The sequence below is a fragment of the Epinephelus fuscoguttatus genome, linkage group LG1, assembly GCF_011397635.1.
Source record: "Epinephelus fuscoguttatus linkage group LG1, E.fuscoguttatus.final_Chr_v1".
Classification (NCBI taxonomy): domain Eukaryota; kingdom Metazoa; phylum Chordata; class Actinopteri; order Perciformes; family Serranidae; genus Epinephelus; species Epinephelus fuscoguttatus.
The window spans coordinates 35547418-35567690 of NC_064752.1; the positions used below are offsets into that span (position 1 = coordinate 35547418).

At 42.1% G+C, this 20273-nt stretch overlaps 2 protein-coding genes across 2 annotated transcripts; one reads left to right on the forward strand and one right to left on the reverse strand.

Moving 5' to 3' along the window:
• Nucleotides 1–857: 857 nt before the first annotated feature.
• phf13 (PHD finger protein 13) lies at nucleotides 858–7435 on the forward strand. The gene is made up of 5 exons (XM_049572258.1): nucleotides 858–1302; nucleotides 2184–2285; nucleotides 4246–4425; nucleotides 4512–4932; nucleotides 5026–7435. The coding sequence occupies exons 1-5, from the start codon at nucleotides 1258–1260 to the stop codon at nucleotides 5256–5258; spliced, it is 981 nt and encodes a 326-aa protein (XP_049428215.1). The 5' UTR covers nucleotides 858–1257; the 3' UTR covers nucleotides 5259–7435.
• An 81-nt stretch (nucleotides 7436–7516) lies between these two features.
• Nucleotides 7517–19132, reverse strand: LOC125886235 (dnaJ homolog subfamily C member 11). Its single transcript, XM_049572271.1, has 16 exons — nucleotides 19016–19132; nucleotides 17572–17701; nucleotides 17310–17383; nucleotides 17038–17139; nucleotides 16682–16810; nucleotides 16442–16564; nucleotides 16248–16321; nucleotides 15705–15894; nucleotides 15188–15273; nucleotides 14281–14397; nucleotides 14023–14178; nucleotides 13687–13756; nucleotides 13439–13496; nucleotides 10588–10730; nucleotides 10365–10494; nucleotides 7517–10249 (listed from the first exon to the last, which is right to left on the reverse strand). Exons 1-16 carry the CDS (start codon nucleotides 19088–19090, stop codon nucleotides 10224–10226), a joined length of 1683 nt encoding a protein of 560 aa, XP_049428228.1. The 5' UTR covers nucleotides 19091–19132; the 3' UTR covers nucleotides 7517–10223.
• Between the last annotated feature and the right edge of the window lie 1141 nt (nucleotides 19133–20273).

The window sequence follows — 20273 nt, forward strand, 5'->3', positions numbered from 1 at the left end:
GGGGGTAGGTATGAGGAGAGCTCTTTAAGCCACAGAGACACACTCGGGGGCTCTTCACTTTTCCAGCAAATGGCAATGCATTTGTTAGATGCAATTAGGGCTAGTTTGACAAAGAGAATATTGCCTCTCATATTTACTGATATGTCCCCCAGTAATGTCAGTCCTGGGTTGGTTGGGATCTCCACCCCCACAATTATTTTTCTAATAACCAAAATAGATCTCCAGTACTGTTCCAGAGATCTGCATGTCCAGAACATGTGTAAAAGAGTCCCTGCTTCAGTCTTACATCTAGGACAGTACTCTGAGTAGCTACCACTTATCTTGTGGCGATGATGCGGCGTCAAGTAAATCCTGTGTATTAGGTTAAACTGTAAGATTCTGTGATGGCTGCAATAGGAGAATGATTGAGAGCTATCACAAATCTGCCTCCACTCAGAGTCCTCAAATGTATGGCCAATGTTCATTTTGCATTTAATCTTAACATTGGGAACTCTACTTTCTATAAGACCTGTGAGGGTCAGTGCATAAAGTGAGACACAAAGTGAAACTACACTACACCAAGACAGTGTTGTGCACTTTAAAGAAGCCTTCATACTAAATGATCTTATCCCTATGGTGGTGTCAGTGATGCACCTATGTGAGGCTTTGCCCAGTTAAAAGAGTTTGAGAGATACGTTTTATCTGCATTTATTTTATCTTAAAGACACTATGTTGATTGAGACAATGTATTTTTAAAAGTCCCCCTGCACTATTAATGTATATTAGTCATTATTGCTTCTGTTGTGTTATGTGTTTGTGTAAGTCACTACAAACACTGAAAGAGGGCGGTAATGCACCGTGTCGTTTACCAGCTGCCATAATAGTAACGAAGAAGAAGAACAGGGGGGGCAGGCAGCTGGTGACAGCCAAAGTGAACCGCTCCCCCAGCAGACTGAATCAACTGAAGACATAATCGGACAGCTCGGTGTAAATACAGTAGTCACGTTTACTGTTTACGGGAGACTCGTTTTACAACTTTGGGCCGATTAGTCGTTTGGATCCCGGTATTAGTCCACGTAACGTTACCGTGTGTGCTGATGGCACACTGAGTGAACACTGTTGCTTCGAGTTTTAGCATAAGTAACGTTGACGTTAGCTATAACGTTAGGTGTATAGCGAGCAAAAGCTAGGTCAGTGTTTACGGTGGCGACGAGTAGTCCGTTGCTCTAGTCCGTCACGTTATCGACAAAACGCCAGGTGGTCAAGTCCTCTGTGAAGATGGGTGACATTAACCCATCGACATCCCACGTCTTTCAGTCGGAGGTGAGTGTTTTATGTAACTGTTTTACAGTGAGTAGTTTGCAGACACGGCTAACGCCGTTAGCAAACGTCAACTTGTTCGAGGTTGTCACCGCACGGTGTAGCAGCTGCTGGTTAGTTAGCGTTAGCTTACCGTGCTAATGTTGTCATAATGATATCTACTGGCGCATACATTAAATAAGCTACACACGCAACGCATTTGGACAGGTTTATCCCAAACTGTCAACTTTCAGTACTAAAAGTTGTTTACAGGAATGTGTTATTACTTCAGACGGCACTTTGTCAGGTTGTGGATGCTGGAGCTAGCCTAACGTTTCATCGTAAAGAAAACATTCCATCATCATTGCGAAGCATGCTAACATTAACGTTACTGAGCAGCGTTTTCATGCCATCTGCTTTTATCGTCAGTTAACCGCAACAGTTGGCTAACACTGATGCTTTTCATGACTCTGTGTCTCTTTGGCGGCCTTTAATATGGATTTATGCATTGCTTCATGATTTTGTTTTGCTAGTTGTACTCCACCGACACTAGCCAGCGGCTAGCATCTTAGCGTTAGCATTAGTTACTTATTTGCTGTATATCGCTAGCCGACCTAGCTAACATTAGCTGTCGTTTTTAGTTGGATAATCGGTGGGGGTGGGTAGGAAGCTTCACTGACGAGTCCAAAGAGAAATGTGTGTGCGATTGATCTAACTTCAGCGTATGTTTGTCAACATGATATTTCTTTAGTGTGGCTCAATTTTGTTACGTCGCATCGAGTCGACGCTGAGTTTGCAGAGTAACGTTGTGATAGTATGCCGATCACTCGGCGTTAATGTCAACGCCATGTCGGGATGCATAGGTATGATGAAGCTAATATTTCTCTGACGTGACTGTGTTTCAGGGCTTCAGTCCGCCATATAGGAGGAGGAGGACAGTAGAGGATTTTAACAAGTTTTGCACTTTCGTTCTGGCCTATGCCGGTTACATCCCATATCCACAAGAGGTGAGTAATGGAGCAGTTAGTGCCCGAAGCTATACTTATCATGTAATCTCTTTATTGCTCTCATTTTAAGAGGATACATTTAGTCACCTTTGAGGACCGTTGTATTGGGTTTCAGTATGTTTGCATATGTAAACAAATACAAATTAACAGCTGAGATAAGTAGAAAAAAAGTACCCACACTGTGTTAGATTAAATCAAAATGTCTGGTAAATTCATGAAGGCAGTACATTTACAAAGAATCTCAATGGACTGTTTGGCCACTGGGAGAATTGTTGGATGGATGTAAAAGGAAGCACATGTTTTAAACTTGAAGCAGATGTTTATAGACAACATGGATGTAATCACTTTACATAAATCATGCATATCTGTTATGACGGTCATCAAGTACTCTACACTTTTTATTGGTAGATGGCATTGCATTGAAAGGTATAGTGAAACTGCTGGCATACTGTCAAGTAGTAGTATAGCTTTTATTTAATCATGAATTGTGTTGACAGAATTGGATATGAGACGTTGGGTTCTCTTTTTTTTTTCATTGAATTGCGTCTTCTGTTTGAGGACAGTGAGGCAGATAGCCGGACAATGAGATTATCTTAAACTGATTCGTTTGTCTCTGTAGTTTCTCTGGCTCAGTGTGTTTGTTTTAGTTTTAGCATGCCCAGTGCTAACAACTAACTTTTTCCTTACAATTCACATGGAAAGAAAACTTTTTGTATGCAAGATTTCAGTCGTCACGCTCTTCATGGTATAACTTTATGGCGTCCTGGTTAGTTTGCTGGATCAGTACAAGTGTCTGCTTTTATCAGATTCTCCTCTGACCTGTTTTTCACCACCTTAACTGAGCCTTCTGTTATATGGCAAGAAGTCCTGGTCACACTGTCTATTAATTCATATCCATGTTCCTTCCTATAACACACCTATACGCATTTATTTTGGTTGAAAACATTGATTTTAGTAAAAGTATAGTCATTAAAATGTGCATCTCCACTTCCTTTTATCAAGGGAGGCTGCTTTGACAGTGTTGTTACACTCCAACAGGTAAGACCCGCGTGTGGTGGGGTTATTCTGGTACAGTTTTTATCAAAGATTGTGGTGGGACTCTCCAGTTCTGCACCTATGGCAAAACATTGCTTAGTCATTTTGTTTGAAACCACAAAACAGACAACACAGATACACCAGTTTTTTTTTTTCGATATGAGTGCAATATTTTTTGTCAGTCAGAACCGAACGATTTGACTTCCTTTTCTCACCATCAGTGGCAGAGATTTCAAGATTCTGACTTAATGTTGTTCAAGTTGTGGTCGTTCCTTTGAAGTTTTTTCTGTCACCATTTGCTCCTCTGTTTCGCTCTAACACATGCTAGATTTGTTTTCATTTCCGCCCCTGTGTCTATGCAAATTTCTTAACACGGTGCAGGACTGTCTTGTGATTTTGTTGATACTCAGTGTTGGTTTTATGCGCCAGACATCTTTGCTAAAACAAATACAGCTTAATTGTTGTCAAATTAGATTGAGAGCTCCTGGAGGTGTGGATTAAAGTTGAAAATGCAATAGGAAAAATAGTGCAGCCTAACATTCAAGCTGCCATGAGCTATGATGGTACTTTAGCATCGCCTGCAGTCTGATTACTGGTCACTCATTGAAATGGATTCATAACGCCAACCATGCTGTATTTCTGACACTTTCTGAAGTTCCTGAGGACACAGTGGCACTCACTCAGTTTATACCAATAAAAATGATAACCAAAGTCTAAAGCATCACTGTACCCACACACATGCCTCTGGAAAGATACATTATATCATGCTAATCATGTGGACAAATGCATTTATTGATTGGTAATCAGGAATATTACAGGATATGGTCATGTTATTGTTGAGTGGATGAATCTGTTAATGACCAGCTGTATTTCCGGATGTGAGTTTGCACTCACTGACCCCTGCTTCTCCCATTTATTGTTACAGGACTCTCCACTGCGCAGTAGCTCCAGTCCCCCCAACAGTACAGGCAGCACAGCTGACAGTGATGGCTGGACCCCGGGACCCCCAGCCTCCTGCCCCCAGCGCCCTCCCAAGGTCCCTCAGGACAGGAGCAGGAAACGTCCACAGCCAGGAGCCCCACTGTCCATTCACACCAAGAAAGACGTGAGTTGAATTGCTGTCACATCATTAGCTTTGAATGTTCACCTTCATCACTTCTGACATACGTGCTCCTTTTTTCGCTCCTGCAGCACACAATCACCACCCTGCACCCGGATGATCGGAGGAAAGCTGACAAGCTGAAGAAGAAGAAAAGGAGAAAGGAGAGGGAGCATTCGGCCGGTGAGGAAAGCGGGGTTCAGCAGGCGCACTCAACAGTCTCAGAGCTGCCGTACCCCGTCTCCTTTGGTGGCCGAGCGATCAAAGAAGAGCCTGAAGATGATATCAGCATTCCCCTCCGCCCCCAGCTTCTGCCGAGCCCCGCCCCCTGCAAGGAGGAACCCAAGGAGGAACGTCGAAACTGGGATGGTCAAGACCTTGAAGAAGGGGTGGTAAAGGTACAGAAGGTGGAGGGCCTTTCGGGGAACAGAACAGTGTTCCGCCAGGGGAAACAGGTGGTGTTCAGAGACGAAGATGGATCAGGAGAAGATGAGGACATCATGGTAGACTCAGGTAAGGTTTTATATTGTTGCATATACTGCATTGCTGCAAGCCTGACTAAGGGACCAAGCTGAATTCAGTGTATGCTCTGTCCTGTCTTCTCAGATGACGACTCGTGGGACCTGGTGACGTGTTTCTGCATGAAGCCATTTGCAGGCCGCGCCATGATCGAGTGTAACAAGTGCAACACCTGGATCCACCTGTCGTGTGCTAAGATCCGCAAGAGCCACGTGCCAGAGACGTACGTGTGCCAGAGCTGCCGAGAGTCACATGGAACGGCAGATGCCCGCCGCTCCCACCGCTCACGTGTAGGCCCGCGCAAGCATCTGCTAGACTGACCCCAGACCGAACCCTGAACTCTGACCCTTTCCACTCCTGCCCCTCCCACCAACCTCACCTGCTGGACTGACCCTTCCTTAAATTCAGGTCTCACACCCTTCAGTCTCTGTCCTTCATGGTCAGCCATGAATCCACATTTTCTATGAACACTTTGGTGGACCTATCCCAAGCCCTTATCCCGTTAGAAAACAGTTTGAGTGCTATTTTAGATTTACTAAGGTTTGTTCCTGCTTCCCTACAGACTCTGTGCGTAAGGCAATCACTGAATGGATGTCTGTCTGTAGATGACGTTAGCATAGCAGCAAACCTCTACTGTTGGGACTTGGTGTGAACACTGGAAACATTTGAACTGCCATATAGAGAGAGAGAATACCCTCACAACTGCCACCCACTATGGTGCATGCTGGGATCTGTGGGAAAGACAGTTTGCACTTTTCTCACTTTTTTAAAAAAGAATCCATATGACCTTTCTGTCACGGGGACAGGTATGTCTTTCTGATGAAACTGGAATTCGATTTCTTGTAGATGCCTCTATCAATGTTACACAATTAACCGTTGAAAATGAGAAAACAAGTTAAGCCTTGTGTTAATTGCTTCAGATGGTGCTATAGTATTAAGCTGAGGTATTATCCAATAGAACAAAGATGTAGGATAAGAGTCTAGAGTCTGCATCTGCTTCATCTGTTTGTTGTTCTGCTTTGTTATTTAAGACATTGTGAAAGAAAACCATTGAGGCTTGAAGCCCCCGTACAGCCGAACCAAGCGCTTGTTCCTCTCCCTTGTACTTCACAAACCGTCTTCCAGCCTCAGATACTCCTCTGAATTGAGATGTTACTCGGCCACACATGGTGTTTTAACACGATTTGCTTTTCAAAAAAGTTTAAACAGTGTTCTTATTTCACCAGAATTCTGTTTCAGATGAGGGTTTTTTTTTCTCATAATAAATAGTTAGTTCACACATTAAAAAAAGTCAGATAACTGATGAGATTCAGACAACAGAGCTTTCAGCAAAGGTGTTTTCTGTTGCCTCTGATCAGTGATTGAATGATGGTATTTATCATAAACACTTTAATTTTCCAAACCGTTATTAAAATCCACCTTTGTTTTCAACCATTTCACGTTAATGGCAGTTTTCAGAGACATGTTTATTTACAGAAGGGAACTCCTATGGCCGTCCTGTTTAAGTTTCAACTGAAAAAAAGCTATCGTAACTGGAATAGTGTTGTTGGAAAGGTTCTCTCAAGAGTCCAGTTGAAATTATGCATGAGTGTGTGTGTGTTTGTTTGAATGGTTGACACTGTGTGAGGATGTTGGCAATGCATGTGCTGCTATGGCTCAACAAAGCTTTGTGGTTTTTGTTCCTTTGTGAGATGGAGAAATGGATATCTGTTGGAGAACCATGGGCAAGGTCGGTTTGTTTTGTTTGTCTCTGAAGGGTCGAGTCAGAAGAACAGATCTCGGTCTCTTATCACCTCTCGCTAATGTTTTCACAGCAGTATTCAGTTACTTCCATATGCAGTGGGTTTAATGGAGAAAGTGTTCATTCAGGGCACTTTTTTACCCTAAAACTTGCTGGAAATCGGATCTTAAGCTTCGTTATTAATGTGCCATCTGCTGTTGTTTCTGATTATATAAAAGCCATACTGTAGTGATTTTAGACTCAGAAACTTTTATATTAGTCCAGGATGGGATTTAACAATGCAGAATCAATGACTCGACTGGGGAGCAACTAACAAACAATGAATGTTTGGTATGTAAAAGAACACAAGACTTTTTAAGAGTTTAAAGTGGCGAAGCTCATCTCTGCACTCGTGTCTTCTGGTATTTACAACTGATGGTTAACTGGTTCCTACCCAGCAATGGCCAGACCATAAAAAAACATCAGGCGATGCTGTTTAAGGTGTTTCAAGACCTAAAATCATTTTGCTGTTTCTCAGGACGTTCATGTCTTGAGGAGAACCTGAGGAGACATCTTCAGGCACAAATTTCTAATCTTAGTCTGCGTCTCTAAGACATCAGTGTAATTAATGTTAACAATGCTCATTGTGATACAGCTCGTTTATTCTGATCTTGGGTTGTCCTATCCCCTTATTGAGAAAGCGTTGTCTGTACTGTGGTGCAAACTGTTTCTGTGAAACTATTGTAAACTATTGTAAATAAAGAGTTACCATTTTAACTTGTTGCTTTTTGTCTTTATATCGCAGTGCAACCGGCTGGTCCATCTGTGATGCTCCTGAAATCAAACAAGACTGTGATTGCTTCATATTTATTGTAGTCTTTACAGGACAGAGAACACAGGCTCCTCAGCCATACAGAATATGTACACACTAAGGAGGGTCAATTAGGATGATGGGCTGGAGTTTAACAGCAGGGTGCAAAATTTCTGCTGACCTCATGGTGGCACTACAGCAAAGGTAACCAGCTGACCTGTCAAAAAAACTCTGCATACACAAAACAAATGAGAGGAGACAAATACAACAAACAGAATCAGTGCAAAATGGCTGCTGTTACTGTGACCCCAACACAAGACGGTGGAGAGATGGCAAAGACTGACATCCTTCCAACTAAACACCAAAACGTATCTGTCTCAGTGCTCAGTTTTTGTTTCTGAGCCTTCACACACCCTCTGGTCTTGCAGGTCAGTCACAGTAATAGAAAGAAAATCAATGGAGGGCACCATGTAGAGTCATCTCATGACTTCTTGGACGTAAGCTCTGTTCAGTAAAAGTGTACACCTTCAATATCAGGCTTCAGGACCACCGACTAGAATGGGTGGGGGAAATCAACAGCATGGTATCCCAATATTTTGCGCAGCAATATTGTATCAACACACAGCTTTATTATTATATATTAATTAGCTGTAAATATTGCCAATGCAACTCTGGTAGCCTACTAGAATAATAAAATGCATTTCCAGTCCTCTGGACACATTTTGCTGTGATAAAAATGAATTGCGATGAAAACACTTTATCTTATATAAAACAGATGTTGACTAAATGTTCCTTTGGGGGCAAAATTTGCAGTTGGAAAAACGAAATAAATCATAATATATCACAATACTCAGCATATTGCAAAACACTTTAAATCGTAATTATGTTTAGTGACTTAAATACTGTGATGATATCGTATTATGGGGCCTCTGGTGATTCCCACACCTACCAGCTACACTCTGTTTTAAATACTGTATATCTTGTGCAAAATAATGACCTCAGTATTAAATAAAGTACCATTTGTGTCCTAAAGTAGTTGATAGTGTTTTCAGTTATTCCCCATAGCCCATGAGAGACTCTCCCAACAATATCAAGAATAAATTACTATCACTCTTTTGTGTTTCCCTTTGTAGTTAGAGTGTCAATCCACTCATACAGGTTCACAGTTGTAATGTGAATGTAATGTAATGTACATTTGATATTAAAAACATTGTGTGCAACAACACCTATTTGTATCTGAACAGAAAGTGCATCATAGGATATTAGATTTCCAACTGTGATAGGAAAATAGCTACAGGAGAGGTCAGTTAGTGTTTCAAATTATCATCTTAAAGACAGCCAGGTTATGAGTATGGTTTTAGCATCTTCAACATGACTAACATGGGGGCAGATAAATCAGGACATTAAACTAAAATATATGGCACAGGACTGGGGCACACACTGAACAAAGACAAACACATAAATGCAGCCGTGTAAATGTGCCATAATGTGTAAAACGGTTTTAGTGTGGCTCAGGTCAGCTACAGTCACAAGTTATTGCCCGCTTCAGCAGCACACCTCCATGAGGGAGAGTGCTGACCTACGCCCTCTACTGGCCGCATCCCAACCACAATGTATTCTTCATTCACACCCCCAGTTTTGCTGAATTATTACAAATCCATAGCAGCAGTTCCTGTTATCAGGGGCTATGGGCTGAATGTACACCAGCAAAGTACAAACTATATCCTTCGCTTATTAAAATCATTGTGAAAAAAGAAAATCTGTTTGGGCTGCAGCTGCACAGACAGAATCGATAAACACTGACGCATATCCAATCGAAGTGGAATTTCTGCCTTTAAATTGCAGTCTGGCCTGAATTATTTAAAAACTCTGTATGAAGAATTCAAGCCTGTCTCTCTGTGGGTGGATCACTACCATCAAAGGGCATCTCACACTTTCCCTCCCTTTACAATCCCTCCCTTAACTTCCACATCCTGACCCTCCCAGACAGCAGTCTCAAGCACCAGTTTACACCTGAGCGGTGGACATGTCACCAAAAGGCATAATAAATTAGGATGAGATGTTTTAACGAGTAAACGAAAAAACGAGTTACGCAATCGATCCTCAGTCCTGGCCGGCGTCAAGGTCACCAAGACCTGCATAGTGTTGCTCTAAACATTTACACGAGTTAGTGAAAAGACAGATGTTATATTGTAAGATTCAAACCTACCACAATCACACACACACACACACACACACACACACACAAGACAAAGACTACAATGATATGGGGTAGACTTACAGCACGGCTCATTTGTATGTACCCGACATAATAAATGTCAAGAAACATCTTTAAATGTATGTGCACTTTTAGCTCAGCATTTACGGGACTAGTCACCACGTCCGCGGTGACCATCAGTCCCTCTGTGTAGTACATTTAAAAAACTATGTTCAGGGCCAGTGTCTGATCTCCTGCAGCAGGCAGATATTTGAGCAGCCCTGTCAGGTGTAGCGGACTGGAGACACAAAGGGTGACACCTTGTAGAAACTCTGAGCTGACTCCTGAAGTCTGCTGAACCGCGGAGACGGCCCACAGGAGGAGGGAGGAGTGGAGGAACTCGATAAACAGATTCACTAATACCATGACAGAAGAGGACCAGAGGAGAGAAGCAGACTTAGTGTTGACGTGTCCCCTCCGCTCTTGGGTTCTTCTGTTTACACAAAGTTGGTTTTTATCTTCATTTTGCCCTCTGGTGCTACAACAGCGGTGGGCTCCTAAGACTCGGACTCAATTCTGTGAGCTGAAAACACAAAAAATAAACCTAATTTGAACACGGATGTGTGCACATACTGTCGTAGTTTGCAGCTATATTATAATAACACTGGGTCTTCTGGGTTAAGTGGCTGCATACTAACATTGCTTGGGTATCCGTAGCGACTCAGTGTCTGCGGAGATGACCTGGTGCATGACACCTCTGAACTGGTACAGTAATTTGAGACTCTTCTCCTCTCCAACGCAGGGGTCGTAGAAGCCCGGCAACCCTGCCTGCACAAAGAGAAGCAATGCATATGCACGCATACAGATTTGTAGATAATGCAATGAACTCACTGACATACAAACACACAAACACACACACACCTTGGAGGCCTCGGTGAGGATGAGCTTGGAGTCCTTGACCAGGCACTGCAGAGGCACAGTGACGTCAATGACCTTTGCTTTGTCCTGCTTCTGGCTGGTGTCTGACACAAACTTTCCGTACCAGGCATTCAGGATGATCAGACCTGGACAGGAACATAAGGTTTAATTGTTCAGTGCTTTCGTGTAACTTTGTGTTAAAGTTCTAGGACTTTTTTAGGCCCTCAATAGATGTATTCCTCTCAAATTTGGGTTGTAAATTTGTTAAAATCCATCTTAGTGAGCACTACTTTCCCATGATAATCCAGCCACCTGACAGGTGTGGCATATCAAGATGCTCATTAAACAGCCATATTACTAAACAGGTGAGCCTTGGGATGGTCACAATAAAAGGCCACATTAAAATGTGCAGTTTGATCACAAACACAATGCTGCAGGTATCCCGAGGTTTGAGAGAGCATGTCATTGGCATGCTGACAGCGGGAATGTCCACCAGAGCTGTTGACTGTGGTCTGAATGTTACTGTCATTACTGTTAATGTTACACTACCATAAGACGTCTCCAATGTCATTTCCGTGAATTTGACAGTACATCCAACCAGCCTCACAACTGCCGACCATGTGTAACCACACCAGCTAAGGGCCTCTAGCATCTTCACCTGCGTGATCACCAGAGAACAGTCACCTGGACAACTGGTTTTCACAACCAAAGAATTTCTGCACAAACTGCCAGACACCGTCTCAGTGGAGCTCATCTGTGTGCTCCTCATCTTCTGCAGGGTCATGACCTGACGGCAGTTTGTCGGTGATCGGTTTGTTAATGTTGCTGTGCCCCATGGTGGTGGTGGGTTTTTTGTATGAGCTAACATGAGGTATGAAAAATGAACACAGGTGGATTTTATTGATGGCAGTTTGAATCCACAGAGATACAGAGACAGGATCCTGGGATCATGTTGCAGCATGATAATGTACAGCCACATGTTGCAAAGATCTGTACACAATTCCTGGAGGCTAAAAGCAGCCCAGTTGTTGCACGGCCTGCATACTAACCAGACATGTCACCCACTGAGCATGTTTAGGATGCTCCGGTACGACAGCATGTTCCAATTCCTGCCAATATCCAGAAACTTCACACAGCCATTGAAGAGGATCGATCAGCTCTAACATATCGACTCTATGTGAAGCAGATGTGTCGCACTACATGAGGCAAATGGTGTCACACCTGATACTGACATGCATTTCTGTAGTGCTAGTCATGTGAAATCCTGATAAATGTCTTTTTAAAAAATAAAACTGCACATCTTACAGTGGTCTTTTATTGTGACCATCACAAGACACACCTGTATAGTAATGCTACTGTTTAATCAACATCTTGTTATGCCTATACATGTCAGGTGGATGGATTATCATGGAAAAGGAGAGGTGCTTGTTAACACAGATTTAACAAATTTGTGACAAAAATTTGTGAGAAATGTATCTATTGAGTGCACAAAAAGTCTTTGATTTTCAACTTTAACCTGTGAACAAAGGGAACAGTTTAGTGTATATGATTTGTAATGCTCAGTTTAAAACAGAAAGCAGTACAGACAGGCTGGAGTAATACACAGAATATGACAGACATGGGGAGTGTTACTGTGTGAATTCTTCCTGGAGCTGTGCAAACACAGAACTTATGATAATTATGTCAAGCTGTGGTAAGACAACAGTCAACAGTCTGCTACTATGTTAGCTACATATCATTACTATATAGCAATGGGTAAGTTCAGATGCACACTAATAATCCACTATTATTCCGAATATGAAAGTATGTTGAATTTTTTTAAATTGTAAACCGAATATCCCATTTGCATACTCTGAAATAGGCCTTTATTCAGGGCAGCATTGACTGATTAAAACGTGCAACATGCCGATATTCAGGTTTTAATAGCATATGTACATGTGCACAGTGCATTCTGAATGAACCTCTCATTTGGAGTATTTACTGCAGTTTGTGACACATGGCCTCTTGCCTGTTAACAGTCAGCTCTGTGTGCTGTACACAAACCAACAAGCCAACAGTTTGATAGACTGGGGTAGAGATACATGCCCAAAAGAAACACACGTACATCTATACTTTAGGACAGGCAATATCAACAGGTTTTTGAATATAAACAAATATCGCAACACCTTGAAGAAATGAAAGAGGGTGGAAAGCAAGCGACAGACGCTCCACTTTTCCGTATTCTGACATGATACATGATGTGTTAACACGGCTGCCTGTAAACAGGAATATTAGTGGAATATTCATTTTCATTAGCCGTGTAAAGAGCTTAGTAGGAATGTTGTCTTTATTGGAATAAGGGTGAAAAACTGAATATTTTGAGCGTGTAAATGTAGTCGTTGTCTACATCTACTTCTTGGACAGAAGGTGCTGTGAACACATTGCATGGAATGACTCTTCAAATAATCACATGCACCCTCTACACAAATATGACAGGAAATCCATTAGCACACTGAAATGATAGTCTTGATTTACACCAGTGTACACTCTGGTGTTGTGCGCACAGACGTACAAGCTTAACCTATGTAAACACTGCAGTATGGAGATGGGCTGCATCATCATCACTTGCCTCACAGCGATAGATGATAGAAGCCAGACTAAGAAAAACAGAATCTTGGAGCTACAGCAGATCATGCTGTTAACGCAACCATGAGAAATGTGTTTGAATTACACATTTGGATTTCGACCAAGTTTGGCTGCAAACTAAAAAAAGGCTTCAGTTTCTCACCCTGGTGCAGCGTCTGTGTGTGTATGTGTGTATGTGTGTGTGTGTGTGTGTGTGTGTGTGTGTGTGTGTGTGTGTGTGTTCCCTCACCCATCTTGGATTCTTCCGCTTCTATGATTCTCCTCACAGACTCCTGCATCAGCAGAACCTGCAGAGGAGCCAAGGGAGAAAGAGGGTGGTGGAGGAGGAGGAGGAGGAGGAGGAGGAGAGCAAAATAGAAAAGGATAGGAGAGAGGTTTTCAGACGAGACGAGGAGAGCTGAACCTAGAAACAATGATCAATGATCCCGGCACACAAAACGAATAACTGTGTGTTTGCATGTGAGTGTGAGTACTCACAGCTGACTCTGCCTCGTGCTTCTTCTTGGCGATGTCTGTGGCTGAGCTCTTCCTCTGCAGCTCCAGCTCTCTGAGAAGCACAAAGCAGACATAAACAATCACCCACCGGGATTCACTGTGGAGGCTCTCTATGATGATGGTGCCAGTGTTAGAGAAATGCCTGGCAGTATTAACAACTCCCATAATCAAAATGTTGTATTTCTCCCTGACTCAGGGCTGTGGAGCTGTCTTCAGCAACCGCACAGCGTAAGGAGTACTTCACAGGATTTGGTAAATGGTAAGGAAAGAAAAGAAGTGTTGAGTGTCAGAGGTCAAGAGGACAGGAGATTTACTGACTCCTCTTTCTGTGCTTGTGTATATGGGATGATGATCAGTCTGTGGACGGCCATGTAGACCAGCAGGGGTCCCACGGTGGCGTAGAACACAGCACTGGGCAGCAGCTGATCTGTTAGGTGGACTGGGAACAGGTACGTCTGACTGGCTCGCGCCAACCTGCACGGAAACACAGACAAAAATACACACGTGCATTAGATAACGATGCAGGGAGACGAGGACCCGCGAGAGAGTGAGATCATATTTTGCATTGGCCAGTACTTGATCTTGAGTGTGACTCCCTGAGGGACCCCGATGCTGACAGCGGCTGACAGGACACTGTGTCGGCTGATCTTCCTCTCTGCTCCATATTCCACCACAGTACCAAACCAGCCCGTCCTGGAAAGGGAGAAATGTAAAATGAACAAAGACCGTTAGAGTTCAGCAGCTACTGAGGACAATAACACGGGCAGAGTGGGATAGAGTAAATCTTACAGCTAATACAACCCCTTTTTACATTTCCTGCAGGTCTTTTATGCTGCATGTGTCCTGTCATTGTCTTTTATTTATTTCCTTTCTGCTGTATAACTAACATTTAATAGAAATATATTTAAAGCCCCAATTTAATGAAATTAGTTTCCCAAAATCAGACCCCATTGTCAAGTCAAACTCAGTGGAGTGGGCAGATTCAAAGGTTTGGACCCAGGCAATGAAATTACTCATTTGCAGGTCACATAATTAAATGCTTTATAAAGGACATGCGAGGCCATGAAGCCTGAGCTCTCATGTTTTATTCACTAATGATCACAAAACAATTATTTTTCTTTTATCTTGACATTACTAGGATTTGAAAGACAAACTGCTTTCTTTAATTATGTCAGAAAAAGCTTCAGTCATTTCACAATTCTCTCAATTCCTCATAACTGCAAAAAAATTTAATTAAAAAAAAAAAAAAAAAAAAAAAAAAAAACTACTTTAAATCCTTCTAGTCACGAAAAGTATAATTTAACACCAGGCAGAAAACCAATGTTTTCAGCTGATGTCAAGTTGCTCTTTTAAATACTTAGACGAGGAAATTGCTTCAGCTAATTAACAGATTATGACATATTGTTTGCAAACTGCCCGCCTGGTAAACCAGTTGATTTACATAAAATAAGTCCTTTGAGACAGGAGAAGCAGACGGACATACTTCACAGAGCCTTTCACTTTGGTCTGGTCTTCATCCTGGAACTTGTACTGGTAGCTCATCATCAGGTAGGAGTGAGGCACACCCAGCTGTAAGGTTGGGGGAGGAAGAGGAGTGATACACGATGAATACAGTATATGAAGTGGGAAAAAATAGCAAATCTCATGGTTAGGTAAATAAAATTTCAGTCACAGTACAAACTGTACTTATGAAAGCAGGTAGCCATGCACTGTTCACTGCCTGCCACCCTACAGTGTGTGTTAGGGCTGGACAATACCGAGAAAATAAAATATTGCAATATTTTTTAACCAAATACTTCAATATCAATTTTGTGATGACAGTGTAGAGGTGACTACTGGTGCTTTTACAACATTTTAACACAACATGTAGCCTTTAAAACCTTTAGAAACACTTACAATATTACGATATCTCGTATGACATCACAATATTGATATAATACCAATATATTGCCTAGCCCTAGTGTATATGCATTTGAATCTGTGCTTATGTCTGTGTGTACCTGCAGAGCCAGAGTAAAGTGGCTGCTCTTTGTGTCTCGGACCAGGCTGGTGGTCATGGCGCTGTTGGGCCCCCAGCGCCACTGCAGATAACCCATGGTGTTCTGGTCCAGGTGGCGCGCTGTCATCAGAGAGCAGCTCGGCCGCAAACCTCGAGGGGAGAACTGCAAACCGCACTGGGCTGTCAAGAAACTGGACAGAGGAGACAAAAAGAAAGAACATATGTTATTAGACAGCTTTGTTGAATACTTGATTCTGATTGCGGCGATAACGGCATGCTACGGTCTGTTATCTGCTGCTAGGAGTAACAGACCATTGCTGTACATGCAGATCTGATCACAGACTCTGGCAGAAGCAATTAAATTAATTTCAAATCAATGTTTTGTGTGATATTATTGATTTCTTTAGTAAGTAGCCTCGTAATAAGTGAGGTCATGTACAATGCATGGGTCATTATTGGAAAATAAACCCAGACAGGGTCACCCTTTCACAATAACAACCCATATATGTATTAAAGTCCCCTGTATCGAACAATCGGGCCTTACCACCGTGGAGTGATGTTGCGAAACACCTTTAACCCAATGAGGGGTCCAAGTATGTCTCCTGCACCCAACTCCAACTGCAGAGACAAATGCACAGAAATACATAATTGTCAGTGTAAAATTTCCCAAAACAATCTATATTATCCCATCTAACATTTAACATATGCACTTTGTAGCTGTGTGAATCTGGTTTGTACCTCTCCCCAGCCCTTGGCTGACGTAACCCTCCGTATGGTCATGTTAATGTTGCCTCCTCCGTTCCCATTGTGTGTAGAGAGCGAACCAGACAGCACTGCTGTGTCAGAGTTCGTCAGAGGAGCCTGAATAAAGACAGGAAAGTTGTCCCTGATAACACAGAGAATACTACAGAGACCCTGGTTTAGATACGTAGCTGTGTGTCAGGTAAATGCTAAGTGAGTGTGTGTGTTTTGTTGTACCTCTATGGACTGGGAAATGTGCATCTTGTTAATTTCAATATGAGGAAATCCTCCTCCTGGCATCTCTTCAAAGTCCTCATCATAGCGGTCAAACAGGTCTGTTGCATCCACGCCCACGCTGATGGTTCCCTGAATAATGAGGGTGTGAAGGAGAGAGATTGACAGAATTAATTAAGAAAGAAGGAAGAAGGGTGAGGGACGTAATGAAATGAATGTGGAAACCATTCACAGTCTAAATTGAGTTGTGTCGCACAATTTATTTAGTATATCTGCATAAAAGTGGCGGCCCACACAGGAAATACAGTGATAGTAGTGAAGCTGAGAGATGAATGAAGTGTAGTTGTGACTGAGAAAACCTTGGGGTTAGTTCTTTGCTGCAGTCTCCTCTCTTCTCTTTCTCTCTGCAGCCTTTCGTACTCCTCTCGAATTTCTGCTGGAGTTCTCTTCCTCTCCACCACCTACAATACATCATCACCATTAGTTTATCGATCATTCACCCCATGTTATGCTGACTTCATGAAGAAAACTGTTTCTCCAGCATGCCTCCACAGTGAATGAAGAAGTTTTCCTTTGATGTAGCAGCAAGGCCACTCAACTTTATGACAAAAAGGTTTTCTTAGATACACACCTCCCAGCCTTCCACCTCCAACCCTTTCTTCCCAAAGATATCATAGATGGCTCTGGAGTGAGCATCACTCAGCACTGAGGGAAAAGAGGGAAATTACAGTTAAGTTCATAATGGTGTTTTGTGTGTGTGTGTGTTGTACTTTGAATAGTATTTTGTCTGTGTCAATGCCCTGTTTAATCCTTTTAGTATTTTTCCAAGGAGAATGTCAATATAAATGTTGCACTAAATGGGTTAAATTCCAATTACTTGTAAGTGTCCCTACCTTCATATGCCTGGTGCACCTGGTTGAAAAGCTGTTCAGCTTGACTTTTCAGCTCTGGGTCTCGATGTTTGTCAGGATGGTAGAGCATACACAGCCTCCGATATGATGCCTTGAGCTCTTCCAATGTAGCCTGTGACAAGAGAGAGGACAGGTTTCACTCCTGAGTAGGGCCGCAGCTAACAACTGTTGTCATATTTGATTAATCTACCAAATACTTGAATGAATGAGTGTGAATATTACTGTGTCATGCCAACAGTTATATCCGGTGCCTTACAAGACACCATAAAATAAAAGAAAGACAAGACCAGAGTATTGCATACATATTTTCAGACAACACTGAAATGAAAGAAAATGGAGCAAAGCCACAAAAGTGTCCTATATGAGTGTCTTATATATATGACCAAATTTATGGATCACTCACAAAAGCATTTACTGTGTGGCACTGAAAAAAAATCAAAATAAATACTAATTAAATAAACTTTCTTGCCTTCTCTTCCAGGCTTTTGCGATATTATTGGCAGACACATTACAACAACCATTGGTCATCTGAGCCCCAGAAAATGTCAGGGTTTATACGAGCTATTTCAAAGAACATAAACTCTCTCAAGTCATCATAGTTTGTACAGCACCCAAATTACGTAACTGATACATTCTGTTTTCCTCCTGAATCTTGTTTCATTGCCCAACCTCTATGGCCAGAGGAAGAATACTATGTTGATTAATCAATGATTTGGTCTGTTAAATACCAGAAAAGGTGAAGTCTTTAAATGCTTTTTTGTCCAAACAGTTCAGTTCAGTTGCTATCATATAAATAAGCCACATTAAAGTGGGAGATCTTTTCATTTGAGAGGCCGGAACCTGCATTTTTTTTTTTGCATTTTTGCTTGAAACTCACTATCTCATTCTTCTTTCAGTCAGTTAACTATCAATTAACCACTTCTAAGTGCTGACACAACACTGCCGCATTAAACTCTGCTATTTTAAATATAATGAAAAACAGCTTTCAATCCACTGACATGAAACAAGAGATTAAGAGTGCGATAACGTGCTTCTAGCTTTGTAGTCTGCCACGGTAATGTTAGCTAACGTTATCCAAGCATAGCCTAAATCCCAGCCAGGCCTTTGAATCTCCCTGGTTTATTGAGAACTGAGATTTGAGGAGATGCTCATCGGTGCAGACATATTATTTCTGCAAACACCCACTTAGAGGTGCAAACACTGCCTGCATTGATGTAAAGTAGATGCCAAAATATCCTGCTTTTCATGCCTCTGCAGCATCAACCGGTCCCAGCCTCCACGGATGATGGTGCTGATGAAGAAGACCGCTATCCAATGGAAGCTGGTGTACCGCCTGCTAACCGCTTGCTCAGTGGAAATCTACCCGACGCTCACGGCGAAAGGTCCGTCACTATTCTGCGTCACTGTACAACAGAATAAACCGTACCTCTTTCCTGACGTTGAGTAGAGAGTAGTAGTCCTGGTTGTCAAACCCAAAATCATCATCTAAGGACGCCGCCATGTTTGCGTTTGCTACGGTCCCGCCCACCCCTCCGGTGTCCTGGAAGCTGATTGGACAGTCACACAGGGGAGCGGAAGTTGTCCCGTCGCCCTCTGCTGGCTGTGTTTGAGTTTGAGCTCAGCGCCAAAAAAGATTTGACAGCTGCAGCTCCATACAAGAAGACGATGGTGAGGAGTGTGTTTTCATTTTTTTTTATAAGGTATTGTTTTTGTCACTGAGTAGAAAAACTTGTGTCCCTTTCCTCGCTTTCTCATCGAAAACAGTCGTTAGCTAACAACGGCTAACGGCTAACACTGTTTCTCAATGCTGATTGGCTGAACAACAAACGGTCATTACTACAACTGTTAACTAGACTTTTCTTGATTGGAACCTTTACTTTACAGTACAAGAAATAAATTATTAAGTATATTATGTTAAACTGTACTTTATAACTGCAAATTCCGAACTCTTAATTCATAAGTCATTTACCGAATCAACAGTTCCCCATTCACTGCTGGTTAAGTGTGCCACCATTAATTGCCCCTCTATGTTTTGTATATTCATCGTGGAATATTAGTTACCAGGCCCCAGTTTGCTGTGTGGTAATTTGATTAGGGTGAGGACAGGTAACATGGGACAAATAAGGTTTTACATCTTGGGCTCTTAAAAAAATAGCAACCAATCACCAAACATGATGTAGTGTTACTACACATGTGCTCTATATGAAACTGCAGAGCAAAGATTAAAAAAAAAACACTGGTCCCTGAACTTGCAAGGTAAACCATGTGGCATGTTGATTTTTCCTTTTGGTAATACCAGTGCAGTAGCTAAAACAGTAAGGGTATAAATAGTTGTAGAATTTTACATTTTATTAACTGACTTATAATAGATTATTTTACAATACATTTTACTTTTTATGGAAGAAGGTTTTTTTGTGATCAGGTAAAGTTGGACAAAAATGTAAGCTAAAAATTGGATAAATTTCTGAAGTGCAACTAGGCTACCAGCTGCCATAAAATCATGACTTATGCCATTGTGTCCCACCCTGTAATATAACAGACACTTTAAGCATTTTTGTCTCTTAAAAATATTGAAAGCACACACATGCATGTCTGTTGTGGACAATGTAGCACCAAGGGAAGAGGCAGCAAAAGAAAAGGGAAAGCACAGCGGTGAAGTTGCTGGTCTTTTTAATGAACAGATA

Bases quoted from the DNA above. Each gene is read 5' to 3' on its own strand.
- phf13 (XM_049572258.1), top strand. From the start codon at position 1,258: ATGGGTGACATTAACCCATCGACATCCCACGTCTTTCAGTCGGAG. The intron at 1,303-2,183 runs GTGAGTGTTTTA...ACTGTGTTTCAG, and splicing joins CCCACGTCTTTCAGTCGGAG to GGCTTCAGTCCGCCATATAG. The intron at 4,426-4,511 runs GTGAGTTGAATT...TCGCTCCTGCAG, and splicing joins CCATTCACACCAAGAAAGAC to CACACAATCACCACCCTGCA.
- LOC125886235 (XM_049572271.1), bottom strand. From the start codon at position 19,090: ATGGCGGCGTCCTTAGATGATGATTTTGGGTTTGACAACCAGGACTAC. The intron at 17,384-17,571 runs GTAGGGACACTT...CTTTTCCCTCAG, and splicing joins GGTGCACCAGGCATATGAAG to TGCTGAGTGATGCTCACTCC. The intron at 10,731-13,438 runs GTGAGGGAACAC...GTTCCTGTCCAG, and splicing joins AGCGGAAGAATCCAAGATGG to GTCTGATCATCCTGAATGCC.